At 36.8% G+C, this 14,573-nt stretch overlaps 4 protein-coding genes across 13 annotated transcripts in view; 3 read left to right on the forward strand and 1 right to left on the reverse strand.

Moving 5' to 3' along the window:
* Positions 1–357, forward strand: part of LOC104776928 — an 849-nt gene extending 492 nt beyond the window's left edge. Inside the window, exon 2 of the mRNA XM_010501103.2 lies at positions 1–357. This exon is cut by the window's left edge and continues 133 nt beyond it. Coding sequence (XP_010499405.1) covers positions 1–113 — 113 coding nt within the window. The 3' untranslated portion in view covers positions 114–357.
* Positions 4,099–5,938, forward strand: LOC104776931. The gene has a single exon (XM_010501104.2). The coding sequence runs from the start codon at positions 4,277–4,279 to the stop codon at positions 5,705–5,707; it is 1,431 nt and encodes a 476-aa protein (XP_010499406.1). The 5' UTR covers positions 4,099–4,276; the 3' UTR covers positions 5,708–5,938.
* LOC104776932 (nudix hydrolase 15, mitochondrial-like) lies at positions 6,144–11,174 on the reverse strand. 9 transcript variants are annotated; one of them, XM_010501114.2, is made up of 9 exons: positions 11,062–11,174; positions 10,581–10,945; positions 10,295–10,437; positions 9,742–9,861; positions 9,255–9,655; positions 8,617–9,161; positions 8,372–8,511; positions 6,685–8,269; positions 6,144–6,594 (listed from the first exon to the last, which is right to left on the reverse strand). In XM_010501114.2, exons 2-5 carry the CDS (start codon positions 10,900–10,902, stop codon positions 9,428–9,430), a joined length of 813 nt encoding a protein of 270 aa, XP_010499416.1. In that variant the 5' UTR covers positions 10,903–10,945; positions 11,062–11,174; the 3' UTR covers positions 6,144–6,594; positions 6,685–8,269; positions 8,372–8,511; positions 8,617–9,161; positions 9,255–9,427. The 9 variants fall into 9 exon arrangements, with proteins under 9 accessions (XP_010499416.1, XP_010499415.1, XP_019099260.1 ...); XM_010501113.2 differs by having other exon boundaries at positions 11,066–11,166; XM_019243715.1 differs by having other exon boundaries at positions 11,069–11,162.
* LOC104776933 (heavy metal-associated isoprenylated plant protein 3-like) lies at positions 12,147–13,887 on the forward strand. 2 transcript variants are annotated; one of them, XM_010501115.2, is made up of 4 exons: positions 12,147–12,461; positions 12,838–13,043; positions 13,107–13,194; positions 13,359–13,887. In XM_010501115.2, the coding sequence occupies exons 1-4, from the start codon at positions 12,341–12,343 to the stop codon at positions 13,760–13,762; spliced, it is 819 nt and encodes a 272-aa protein (XP_010499417.1). In that variant the 5' UTR covers positions 12,147–12,340; the 3' UTR covers positions 13,763–13,887. The 2 variants fall into 2 exon arrangements, with proteins under 2 accessions (XP_010499417.1, XP_010499418.1); XM_010501116.2 differs by having other exon boundaries at positions 13,155–13,194.

A 14,573-nucleotide genomic window follows, 5' to 3' on the forward strand; every position in this document is an offset into this window, starting at 1 on the left:
TTCCCGAGAGACCAGTGAGTAGCTTAGAAGAGAATCGACTCACGAAGAAGCTATGCCCTGTCACCTCCTCTCATTCTAGACAAGTCTTTCTTCCCAAGGAATGGGCTTATTAGCTAGTAATAAGCATTTAATTACTTTGTGTATATCTTATGCTATTACAGAAGCTTAAACAAATAAGTTTTAACTGTCCTTCTCTAGAGTTGGCACCTATAAAATAGTATTGGGTATGGTTCCTCAATAATGCTTGCTTTCTTCCCTCTCTATACCGAACTATTTAAGGACCTGAAGAATGCCGCACAATAGACCTTTTCGGTATTTAAGTATGTGGTTCAGGACCAATCAATGGCGGACCTAGAAATTTTTTATAGGGGGTCAAAATGTTAAATAAAATTTTAATTTGTTCCAAAATATTTATGTTATTAAAAAAATTCTATAAATGATAAGGGTTTTACGTTTTTATTTTTAAAATAAAAATCAAACAGACGTAGAGTAAGTAGGACTTGAACCTATGTTGGGAAGGGATTTGAGGGGGTCAATGAAGAGAACTTTAACCAATTGTGCAGAAAAATCCATTTGAAACAAGCTTACAAATTTTGTTTTTAATATTTAACCGGGGTCATCTGTAGCCAACAAATGTAGTTAATAATGGAGCCATCGTCATCGTCAAGTTTCAAGATCAACTGCTGAAACCTAAGGGAACTGCTGTAACACCAAAGTTTGGCTTCAACATCTAATAAATTTGATCTCTTCAAATAGAAAACACCTCCCATCTGCAGATTCAAGCAGAAAACATTAGACAAAAAATCTTATACTAGATTCTCCAAAACTGAACGACAACAATTAGACAAGTATGACACTAATCTCAAATGAAAAACAAAAACTTCTGCAGGAATTTGAAAATTAAGAACTGGCCAAGCAACGAATTCAAAACCTTTTAAAATTTCTACAAAAGCACAGGCGTTTATCTGGCTGAAACAGCTACTTGTAGCCTGATACTAGAACTTTACTATTACGCACTGAAGAGAACATAGAGAACTAGATCTAAAGTGTAGCTATTTTTGTAGATTTCTCAACAAGAACACATTTTAATAAGATACAAGAACCAAATGTAAATTAGTTGAAAACTATCTTAAATGTACTTTGCCACAGCATATACGATGGAGTGAACCACCATTTCTCCCATAAGATTACAACCAGAGGAACTACAATAGAATATCCTACAATAGATTCTGATAAGAGAAAAACTTCTATCGAGAAATATTTAGAAATGTAATCTAGATAGAGAGTTAACTTCAGCAGAGAACATCTAGCACAAAGCCTCTGGACTAAGTATTAAGTACTAACTGATGAAATTAATAAGAAGAAACTATATTTCCATCTGGTACTGCAAATCTAAACAGATCCTAACATCAGGGTGTCCACTCGTACCACAGATCCACAGATATATAATGCTTGAAACAGAAATACATAAACACGAGGGCATTTGGTCTAGTGGTATGATTCTCGCTTTGGGTGCGAGAGGTCGATTCTCGGAATGCCCCATTGACTTTTTGTGAAACAAATGTTCTAAATGCCAGCTAACATTTGATCAATATTGAATTACAGACACCTTTACTATTAAGCCCTGAAAGTCAACTATTAGATCTAAAACGTAATTTCTTTCTTGGATTCAGATGAACAAGAAAACTTCTAACGTCAGATTCAAATATAAATTAAAGAACACTGTGAACTTACTGCATGTTGCCAGCTTCATCACGAATAGAACACTCAAAAGGTCAGCCCCAAGAATAATATTCCTGTAAGAACAGAGTGAAGCATGAGTTCTCTTTTTCACAGGTTTAACAACAGTACAATGAATCGATGTACTAAATTAACAACAGGGCATTTGGTCTAGTGGTATGATTCTCGCTTTGGGTGCGAGAGGTCCCGAGTTCGATTCTCGGAATGCCCCATTGACCTTTTTTTAAGTAGATTGATCGAAATTCAAGAAGAAAATTACATAGTTTATCTAGTCTTCGTTCTACCGCAGATCTTATTACCCTGTCATTTCAGCAAGAGAAGTGATAAATGTAAAGGAAAAGACAACTTACCTCTCTTTCACGTCCAATCAGTAAATCTTTTTAACCAGCCATCATATAGGGAGGACCACCACGTTTTTTAAGCAACTAGATTCACCAAGAATGATCTGCACTAAACAGAAAAAGAATGTCGATTAATTATCAACCGGAGATAAAAGAGAGAATGCTAATAGGAGGCAGTTACTGAACAACATATTAAACAACAGGGCATTTGGTCTAGTGGTATGATTCTTGCTTTGGGTGCAAGAGGTCCCGAGTTGGATTCTCGGAATGCCCCCATTGACTTTTTGAAGTAGATGGTCAAAATTCAAGCGGAGAATTGATTAGAAAATCAGATCTTTATATAGTCCTAGTTATGTCACAGATCTTGATCCTAGTATTATATTTCAGCAATGAAATTATAAAGTGCATAATGTAAAGGAAAAGAAGAATACCGCTCTTTCACGTCCAATCAATAAATCTTAAAAAGTAATCTTCACATACGGAGGACCATTATGTTTTGCAGCTGCCAGATCATAAAGAATGAGCTGTGACAACAGAAAAGAGTTTTGATGTAAGTATCTACCGGAAAAGCAAAGTGCAACATATCTCTAAAATAAGATAGAATGCTACGTGGAGGTACTAACTGAACAACATATTAAACAACAGGGCATTTGGGCTAGTGGTATGATTCTCGCTTTGGGTGCGAGAGGTCCCGAGTTCGATTCTCGGAATGCCCCATTGGCTCTTTTAATAGAGGTCTAACAGAGGGTTTGAGTCCTAGATGTTTTTTGCAAATCTTCTTCCCGCTAAGGATCATATATTACCCTTTCATTTTAGCGGGAAAAAAAAACGAAAGGCCAATAAAGTTTCATTTTTAAGTGCTTAGTGCAACGGAATATAAGAGCATACTGATATCACTTGCAATCAATAGAAATTTTACCTAGTAAGCTTCATACAGGGAGGACCATCATCTTGTAAGCTGCCGGATTCACATAGAACCAGCTGCAGAAACAGCAGAATCAAACACAAAAGCAAAGGGAAACAACAATTCTCTTTACGAAAGAAACGAAAAAAAGAATGCAAATGGAAATCATTAACTAAACAATATAAGAAACAGGACATTCGGTCAAGTGTCTGATTGTCCCTTTGGGTAAGAAAGGTCCCAAACTCCCAAGTTGATTCTAGGAATTCCCCTTTGACTTTTCATAAAAAAAATATGTTCTAAATGCTAGCTCAGACTTATGGCATATAAACTCGTATTTGCTACTGGATTTTTCAAAGATCACATAAATCATTTGAACAACGTTGATTACCTTAAAAAAACTCTACCAAACATCGATTCACAAACAATCCACCAGAAAAAACCAACTGATAGGTTGCAGTAACAGCTCAAGAATCAGAAATCAAATAGACTGAATTTAAGCCAACAATGAGTTTCCAGAATCCAGCACAGACCCTTCAGTAAGACAAGTATTTGGTTTAAATTGACAGTGAAAAACTCATTCATTCTCTAACATTAAACAGCACGCTTGAACCGAATTACATCAACAAAAGAGCAAATTAGACAAGTCAAGGGTATAAATTCTTGTTTTGGATGCGAGAGGTCAGAGGTTCTATTCTATGAATTGCCTTTAACTGAGTCTTAAGCATAAGGTCTAGTATCCAGATCAAAATTATAGGCTACAGAGCAATCCCTCGTTAGCTTTAACCTAGGAGAGGCAAAAACTAAGCAGCACACATAAATATAACATTCATAGCAAACAAAACCCTACAAAAGCAGTGAAAGAGCAATAGGTAACCCACTTAAGTAAAAGAAACACATCACACGCCCATCACTGATTCTCGCTTTACGCTCTAACGATTCTCCAAACTCCGCGAAACCTGATGCCAAATACCAAATTCATCCCACACCTCAGATACACACTCAAGAAGGGAAAAAATTGGTTTAGTAATTTCGTCGAACAAGTGGTGAGCGTACCTCGTGATTCAGCATATCGACAGGATGACGAGTAAATGAATACGACGCTCAATCTTTGCTATATATCTGGTTAAACTAAACCGAAACTGCGTCAAAATAAATTAATTCAATCCGGTTAAACTAAACCGAAGCTGCGTCAAAACAACGGAACCAAATTAGAATATAAATAAAGTACATAAACCCTAAGAAGAACGCTTCTCAATAGCTTCGTCGACTTAGCTTCACGGTGGTGGTAACAATGGCTGCTTCTTCTTCCTTTCTTCATCGAATCGGCTTTCTCCTTCTTCTTACCGCCTCTCTCTTATCGTCAGACGCGGCGGAGATCAAAATTATTGGTCCCGGGAAGCCAACTTTGGATGTTAGCCTTACTCCGTGTGAGCGAATCCAAGTCTCCGGCTATCCGAGAACCAAACTAGGCAAATATGCTAACACTATTAGGGTAAACTTGCTTCCAATACCAGAGAAGCTACACAGCAAAATCCAAGTTTGTGTTCACCGGAACGCTACACTTAGAATGTGCCACTGTGAGAAACCTAATTGGAAAAATCTCCAGAAAGGGATCTGGAGCAGCTCCGTAATGTCTCCGTATGGTAAACAATACATTGATGTGAGATTCACTGGTAGTGGATATGAATCGTCTGGTGGTTCAATGGTCACCATCAACGTTACAGAGGATTTTCAAAAATGGCGGATCTTTTGTCTTGTGGCTGGACTCGTTGTGATCTTGTTAGCACCAGTTGTTAGTAGCTGGCTACCTTTTTACTATACGAGTTCAATGGCGGTTGGTGTGTTTCTAGTAGTTTTGATCATTATCTTCCAGGTTATGAGGCTGTTGCCTAGTGGGAGGAAGAATGTTATGTATCTTGCGTTTTATGGATCTGTGGTTGGTGCTGGATCTTTCATTCTACATCAATTCTCAATGATGGTGAACGTGATTCTTGTTAACTTTGGATTGAGTGAAGATATGTATAACCCGGTAGCTATACTTGTGCTTGTTGGGATAGTTATTACTGGAGCTGCTTTTGGATTCTGGACTGTGAGGAGATTTGTGGTTTCGAAAAACGGAGGAGGTGTGGATGCTAGTGTTGCTCAGTTTGTGAAATGGGCGATGCGTTCTGTTGCTGCTACGTTTATTTTACAGAGCAGTCTTGATATACCTTTGGCGATGGGAGCTTTTGTTTCTGCTTGCTTGATCGGTGTTGTTGTCAGCAAAGCTAAAAGCACTGTAGTTCGAAGTCTTTGGCTTGCTTCGGCTGATGCTGGTGATGAGAGACGTCCTATTCATGGAAGAGCTGAATTTCTTAGTCGTCCTGGAGGTGGATTGTGGAAGAGTGGTAGGACTGTACCTTCATCTTCTGGCTCTCCTTCTTATGGTATGATCATACCGTCTTCAGTTAATTGGAGAACACCGATCAAAGATCAGGAGTACTATTCTACATACCACAGGACGCCTAACCGGAAGAAGATGTCGAAGAGAGAGTATGACGAGTTGACACAAGAGACGACACGGGAAGCAATGGCGGGACTTGCAGCTTCTCCAGGATTCAGTGATTGGTTAGTTGAGCATGCTGACAGAATCAAGCTGCTTCCAACTGATAGCTATGATGACGAATTGGATAGCGAATCAGAATCAACCGGTGAACAATCCTGGACAGGTCTTTTCTGGTAGAGAATAAACATCTTAGAGGCAACTCTTGACTACTTTGCACGACACATACTGCTTATTATTAACTTGGCATGAATCAAAACGTTGTAAGGGTTTTATAGCATTCAGTGAGTTTAGGGAATAGGTACGAGTTAGGTTTAGAATCAATCTTTGTACAATCACAGTTTTCCAATTTGACGCAGCTCACATTTAATTATGTAATTGTTTAATGATGAAATTTGGTCCTTTCGTTTCTCCAATAATTGTTGAAAGTGAAACTGTTCTTTTCGAGATCGAGAACCAAAGTTGTACTATTAATCTTTCATTTCATTCAATGCTATAATTTATAAACAAAAAAAATTCCCAAAAATTCTGCTTGGACTCAGCTGCAGAGTGCACACAAGTACGCAACCAATGACAACCAAAACCATGTAGAAGCTAAACCGACTGTTAAAAGAAATGAGATAATCTGATTTCTGTACATTTGAAAACAGTGATATCAACTAGATTGTTACAACATGTCAAGGCTCAAAAGGACAAGTTTTGCTCTCAAAATTAATGTGAGTACATAAACATGAACAGCACAGTGTCTACACTGGAAGGGAGGGCTAAGCTGTTATCCAAAGCCAAGCTTGAAGATGTTTCTTGCAATAGAGTCTGTTCCATAACCAGGAAGCTCATACTCACAAGTAAAAGATGAATCTAGGTATGAAGAAAAAGGAGACGCCTAGAAATGATCTTCCAACAAACAGAGAGATTCGTGGAGCATTATAAAGAGAATAGTAAGAAGTGTATCGTATTCTTGCTACTCTTCAGGCAGAAACAGACTCGTCAGTCGTCTAGAGAACCGTGTTCAGGAAAACCTCATTCACAAGGGTATTTCAACTTACGGCTCTTCTCTGATTCTCATCCTGCATATGTTTCCCAAGCAGTAATACTTGAGAGGATATAAAACACATATAGCTGAAGTAAGTTCGATATCAGAAAGTGTGGAAGCTTACAAAACATTCAAAAGGGTACATCAAGCCCATTTCCACTCCTGCACCACTTGGTGTTGATTTTAAAGCTCCTTCGTACCATTACATTCCTCTTGACGGAATTACTCACAGGAGATGCTGCCTTGTAAAGTGCACACAACAACGTTCCCTTAGAAATAGAAAAAAATGTGCATCTGTCACTTCACAAAAAGAAAACAAGGCTCCACATAAAGTAGAGAACCATCGGCTTAGAACCTAAAACAACAACAAAAGAACATGCTTTTACGGCATTAGCACAAGTCTTCCTAGAGAATATTCGGATTGTAAAAGAGATAGTGCTGAAGTAAATATATGACTTTCAACAGGTAGTGGAAAGACCTCAACTCCCCAGCAACAATCAAAAAGCATAACGTAATTGTTACAATTTGTACTGCAGTTTCCTAAAAAGAAAGTCTACAAGACCACAAAAATTATTTGAACTAGATTGCATAAACAACAGGGCATTTGGTCTAGTGGTATGATTCTCGCTTTGGGTGCGAGAGGTCCCGAGTTCGATTCTCGGAATGCCCCATTGACTTTTTGTGAAACCAATGTTCTAAATGCCAGCTCAGACTTACTGCATATAAACTGTTATTTGCTCCCGGATATTTCACAGATCACATTCATCATGTCAACGATGTGTCTATACCTAAAACTCCACCAACACTAACTTACAAACAATCCACCAGAAAGTCAACTGATAAAATTTCATATGGTCATTAACATTTTCAAGCATCAGATATTAAAAAGATTGGATCTAAGCCAATCGGTAATCTTCAGAACAGAAGAGCAGAGAAAATGTTTGAATCATATTGCATAAAAAAGAGGGCATTTGGTCTAGTGGTATGATTCTCGCTTAATCTTAATCTTAGGAATGCCCCCATTGACTCTTTTTTACAGTAGATAATCTAAATTCAAGCAGAAAATTGCTCAGATAATCAAATCTTTACTTAGTCCTAGTTCTATCGCAGTCAGATCCAAGTAAGAAGTTAGAACAATATATTACCCTTTAATATCAGTAAGAAAATTTAGAAGGTGTGTAATGCAAAGGAAAAGAAGAACATACCGCTTTTCACATACAAAGCTGTTTCATCAGTAACCTTCATATAGAAAGGACTATCAACTATTGTAAGCAGCCACATTTACCAAGAATGAACTGCATAAGCAGAAAAAAATTTCGATCCAGTTTCTACTGGAAAAGCATGTAAAGAAAAGAGAGAATGCTAACAGGAGGTATTAACCGAACAATCTATAGAAACAGGGCATTTGGTCTAGTGGTATGATTCTCGCTTTGGGTGCGAGAGGTCCCGAGTTCGATTCTCGGAATGCCCCCATTGACTTTTTTAAAGTAGATTGATCAAAACTCAAGAAGAAAATAGCTTATTTTATTTAGTCTTAGTTCTACCGCAGATCTTATTACCCTTTCATTTCAGTAAGAGAAGTGCTAAATGCAAAGGAAAAAAACAACTTACCGCTCTTTCACGTCGAATCAATAAATCTTTGTGACCAGTCTCCTTCACTTAAGGGGGACCATCATGTTTTGTGAGCAGCCAGATTTACAAAGAATGAGCTGCGGAAACAGGGAAAAAATTTTGATTATGAATCTACAAGAAAAGCAAACGGAGCAACAAACCTCTGAAATAAAATAGAGAATGGTACCAGGAGGCATTACCTGAACAACATAACAAAAACAGGGCATTTGGTCTAGTGGTATGATTCTCGCTTTGGGTGCGAGAGGTCCCGAGTTCGATTCTCGGAATGCCCCATTGACTTTTTCTAAGTAGAAGGTCAAAATTCCAGCTGACAATTTTTCTATATTAAAAGCAAACAGTCAATAGATCAGTAATTCGAGAATCCTTCTTAATAAACAAACAACTTTACTTTTTATCCACAAGCCATCAAATAGAGGACACTTACAGCTGTACATTGTCGAATCCTCCATGAATGAGCAGCAAGAATAAGGAAAGGATCGTTCTTGCCTTTAGAATGAGTAGCCAGTGCAGATTCATACCTTTAGAACAAGTCTACAGTGCGACTTGTTTCAAGCATGCAGAATCGAAGCCATTTGCAAAGGAATAAACTGCCACCGTAGAACCAGAAAAAACCAAAACCATGCAATCACAGGAAAAGAGGATTTAATATGAGAATGCTCCCTGGGATTAAGCTACAAGGCAATAAGTAAACCTAACTGAATGTACCACTAAAACACGACAATCTAGTCCAGAGATAACAACGTAACTGCTGCGGGAATGCTTGAATCTAAAACGATGACTATAAACATGATTAATAAAAAATCATAAGGCTCACAAGAGAAGTTTGCTTTCAAATTTGTTCAAGATACAAATATATTTAGCACAAATTCTACAATGGGAAATGAGCCTTGGAAAATGATTCTGAGTTGTTCTCCAACTAAGACGATTGAGGATGATGCTTTCCTAGAATCATAACCAGCCAGCTGTTCTCTGCATCACAATTGACCTTCCCGTTAGAACTCAGAAATGAACCCTAGACAAAAGTTACAATATATTATGCCATATTCAAGACTACAGACTGACCTAGATCATGATGAGATTAAAACCCCTCCAATTATCTTCTGATGTTCTGGAAACCATTCAAGAGATGCCTAACAACTGGTATAGAGAATCAGTTGTATGGAATGTTATTGTCTTCTTGTTGATCATCCAGTGGAAGAAGACTGATCTAGGAAAGCATCAAACAAAAAATATATTCATTTAGGCATACAAGTATGCTTTTCTACCAATTTAGGATACTTAAACTTTGGGCTCTGTTCGATAAAAGCAGGTGGTCGCTGATAAGTCACAGATGCAGCTCTGATCAAAATCCCAGCAGTTAAACCCCATATCATATAATCCTTATCTCCTGTTCTGTAGTCAAAGTAGTGGATCAAATACTTTTCGCCCATCCACTCTCTCTCTTCACATCTTCGGTTCTCATCCTGGACCAAAAAATGTTCAAGCAATGATGCTTCAGAAGAAAAGAAACAACTATAGGTTAAGTAACTTGATAAGAAACAAGAGGAACCTTGAGAAACATTTCCAAGGGTGCATCAAAAACAGCTTCCACTTCCTCAGGATTTGGTATCGGTTTGAATTTTGTTTTGTCCCTTAAAATTCCTATCACAGGAATTACTCTAAGGAGATGCTGTAAGAAAGTGACACGCATGTTAGGAAGATATCAATCAGAAAAGGAGAATTATGCATCTCTCACTTCAGAAAAGGAAAAGAAAGCTTGACATACTGCAGAGATCATTTGCCTTAGAGCCTAAAAGACAACAAAAAGGCATTTTTCTTCCGTATTACCAAAACTCCTACTTATTTAGCTACCGGATCATAAACTAGAAAGCATTCAAGAACGTCCACTTTAGCAACCAGATCTCTGCTACTATGATGCAACACAGCTAACATGAAAGTTCAAGAAACAAAGCTGAATAGAGCCACAGGTAACTCATACTATGACCTTGAAATTCAACCACAGATCAGCAAGATAGACTATATAACCTCCATTTTCATTGGCAATTCCAAATTATGATCTCACTAAGTAAGACAAACAGAATCAGGAACCATGTTCCTAATACCTTAGAGAGAAATGGTTCGAGAGAAGTGACAACATCAACAAGGGAAGGGTCCAATCCAATCTCTTCCTCGGCCTCTCTGGTTGCAGTCATCCCATCATCTTTATCACCCTCATCCGCTTTACCACCTGGCAGTGATACTTCTCCTGCAAACCAAAAACACAATTTGAAGAATCTGAATAACCAAAAATACAAAGACTGAACCTTTAAATCTCTGATACAGAAATCAAAATCCCTCTAAATCTCATTCTTACTCAAAAAAAAAAAAAANAAAAAACGAAAGCGAAACCTGAGTGAGTAGACAACCGGGAAGATCTCTTAGTGAGGATGACACGCAAATCACCATCGTCTCCTTCGAAGATACAGATCAACACAGCGGCTCTCTTGGGTCTAAACCTCTCAGGGTCTTTCGAAACCGGAGCAATCATAGATTCCTGAAACCCAACCTGAGAAACCACTTTCCCGGCGGTCTCCTGATCTGTCTGCGTCTCCTCAGCGTCGTCAAACGATGAAGAAGGAGGCGGCTTGTAGCCGCGTAGTTGCTGGGCCAAAGCGGCGAGTCGAGAAGACCCAACACCGAAAGAGGAAGTCGCCGTCACCGTAGGCTCCATAGATTTGCAGAGAAAGGTTGTTGTGCGTGCAAGTGAGGGAAGCCTACGGCAAAGCAAAAACATCAAAATCCACCGATTTGAGGAAATGGGATTACTCTGTGTTGGCAAAAATCTAATCTAATCTAATCATTATTTGACAATCTTTAAGGACACACACACCCACCACCTCTCTCTCCTCGTGAGTACTGAGTAACACGTGTTTCTTCTTCTCGTCTTGTTCCTTTTTTGGCTTTTCGTTCACTCGTGGTGAAGCTCCCATAAAGGTTGAAGCTTTATTGTATTGCGACTTCTGAGATTTTTTTTTTAATACTTTTTTTCTTCCGAGAACAACTTTATAAAAGCATCAAATCTAAATAAAATGTTTTTTTATATAGATTATTTTTTAACATAAAAAATAAAAATAAAAAGATTTTACTAACTATTAAATAACTTTTTTTTTTTAACTGTCAAGACGGATGTGGAAAGAAAAATTATTTTACTGATTAATATTAGAAGACTCTTTAAATCTTGTTGAAACTTCAATTTTGATAATCACTTGTTTTGCAGAATCGATCAATTGTTGTTACTTTTGTTTTGTGAGGGCTTAGCTCCAATAAAAAAAGATGCATGGGCTCTCCAACACAAGAATTTTACAGTTATTGATTATTTCTAAAATATAAAAAGACAAAGTCAATTGACGAAAAGTCGAAAACAAAAGATAAGTCAGTCACTCTTTTGTTAAATCTATATATATATATATATTGACATATCATTTACAAATAATTATTACAGTATCTGTTAGCTAGCTATTTTGAACTAAAATACAAGTGGAACTGGTAAACCACCTTTTACGAAATTCAACCAAGTAATCGAAGGGTTGGCACGATCAAAGGGACTTTTTTCATATATTAAATTAAACTAGACAGTTGAGAGTATTCTTGTGTTCTCTATATTGTATATTAAGCATTATAGACTTATAGTGATCATCTTTTTCAGAGAGTACAGATCATCATAGTGATCCCTATTCCCTGCTGTGCTCTTGTTGGAATCCCTGCTGTGCTCTTGTTGGAATCCTCCTGTTCGTGGCTCATAATTAAACAATATTCATATATATTACTATTTTATGTTTTTCCGTATGTGCCACACCTATGTTTTTGTAATAGTAGCCATGTAAATGGACTTCAACAGTCTTTGAATATTTAGAGTTAGAGTCAAACCAAACATATATATATATATATATATATATATATAGTCTCAAACAATTTGTCATTGATCAAATGACATTATGTTAGTTTATATGTAACTTCTATCAGACTGTTTCTTGTCGTGGTTGAATTTCTAATTTCTATTCGCCTTGGCGTTTTCTACATGCAGTTGTTCAGACCAAAGGAAAAAAACAAAACGCAACAACATAATAATAATAATCGAATCTGCAAATTCAGAAGTATAGAACAACAAAATGGGAGAAAAAGAAGAGAAGAAAGAAAAAGGCGAGGAAATAATCACGGCCGTTTACAAGGTTCACCTTCACTGCCGGAAATGTGCGTGCGACATCAAAAAGCCTCTCCTTCGATTCCAAGGTTAGGCTTCATTTTCTTAATGATGATCCCAATTGTTTACAAAGTTGTCCTATTTAATAGAAAGTACTTCCACTGTTTCATAGATGAGATGGATCTTGTACTGATGTTTTCAATCGGTTTTTTTAAGTTTGGTCAGTCCAAACTATAGAGTTTTTGCATGTTTTTTTTTTGTAATTCTTTGTTTTGTTATAAGTTAAAGTAGTCGATACAACATTATCCAGAGGCAAACCAGGCCGTCGATCTCAAGCGTCATAAATGAATGTTTTTTTTTTAAATAGGTGGAACACCATGAAATTGTTACATTTGGGTTTAGCAACTATCATTTGGAGGATTGATAATGATGTGGTTACATTTTGACAATAATATATTATTGTAGGGGTTCATGGTGTGGAGTTTGATTTGGAAAAGAATGAGATCAAAGTAAAAGGGAAAATTGAAGTCGTGAAGATTCAGAAGCAAATCGAGAAATGGAGCAAGAAAAAAGTAGAGCTTATCTCTCCCAAACCGGCCGAGGTTAAGAAAACCACCACTACAACAACAACCACTTCTGTGGTAGAGAAGAAGACCACCGAAGTCAAAAAGGTATATATTTTGCTTCCATAATCGCATACAATTTATATGTCTATGACTTTGAAATATCAACAGGAAGTTATCCATACAACAGTAGTTAAGGTACACATTCATTGCGCACAGTGTGACAAAGATCTTCAGAACAAACTCTTGAAACACAAAGGTATGATCGAGACATCGATCCCATAGAAAATTATTTTGATTGTTTGAAATAGTATCAAATGAAGGAAAAACTTATATATAATTATATATACATAAATTCCTAAATCTATATTGATTCGTTTAGTCTACTTGCTTGGATCTAACTTGGTTATTTTAATTTGGTAGCTATTCACACCGTAAAAACGGATACAAAGGCGCAAACCCTAACGGTACAAGGGACAATAGACTCCGCAAAACTTTTAACTTATATAAAGAAGAAAGTTCACAAACATGCAGAGATCATAAGCTCAAAGACCGAGGAAGAGAAGAAGAAAGAAGAAGAGGAGAAGAAGAAGAAGGAAGAAGAGAAGAAGAAAGAAGAGGAGAATAAGAAAAAGGAAGGAGAGAAGAAGAAAGAAGAAGTAAAAGTAGAAGTGACCAAAACGACTACACAAGTTGTGGAGTGGAAAGAGACAGTAAAAGTTGAGGGTCAAAAAGATAAAGATGGAAACATACCTTACTTCGTCCACTACGTCTACGCTCCACAGTTGTTCAGTGATGAAAACCCTAATGCTTGTTGCATTGTCTAGCTACAGAGTTGTACATGTTTGTAATGTTGTTCATATGAATTATACAGTATGAACCAGTATGACGATGTATTGCAGTGATGTTGTATTACAGTATTAGTAAAGAACCATCTATAGAAACAGAGATATGTATGATTGCTCTTCGATGGCGGCAAAAGGACGTAAAATTAATTAAAGCGATGATATCTGACGGAAAATATAATTAGTGTTTGCATTCTAAAATAATGTTAACAAAGTGGACTGTCCAAAATAAAATTCACAAACATGCACAGGAGATCACAAGCTCGAAGACTTAATTTTAGCTTAACAAAATAGTGTGTTACATTTTACTTTATGACAATGTTATTCTATAGAGCCAGGGGCGGATCTATGTAGTGATGGGGTGGGGCACGTGCCCCATGCTACTTGTTAAAAATTATCTAATACATTTGGTTAGTTTAGTTACACAGTTTAATTGTTACCTAGGTGCCCCATGCATCTTTTTTGGTGAGGAGTTCCAATCCTGACTTTCATCTTTTTTTTGTTGTCTTTTTTCCTACAACCAATGTTATTTTTGTTATGTTTACTTACATGTTAATATTTTTTTCTACTCTAAATTATACTTACATTTAAATAGTTAATTAGTATAATATATATTGTTGAAATCTATCTAAATAAAGGATTTTTTACTAAAATTAATCATATGAATTCAAAAATAATACATAATATAACTCTTGCATGTAACTTCTAAACATTTCTACAATTCTATATATTAGTTTTTAAGATTTTAAATGTAGATTTGGACTCTTCATTGTTGGACCTTCGATTTGATATA

The sequence above is a fragment of the Camelina sativa genome, chromosome 3 (genome assembly GCF_000633955.1).
Source record: "Camelina sativa cultivar DH55 chromosome 3, Cs, whole genome shotgun sequence".
In the NCBI taxonomy this organism is placed as follows: Eukaryota; Viridiplantae; Streptophyta; class Magnoliopsida; order Brassicales; family Brassicaceae; genus Camelina; species Camelina sativa.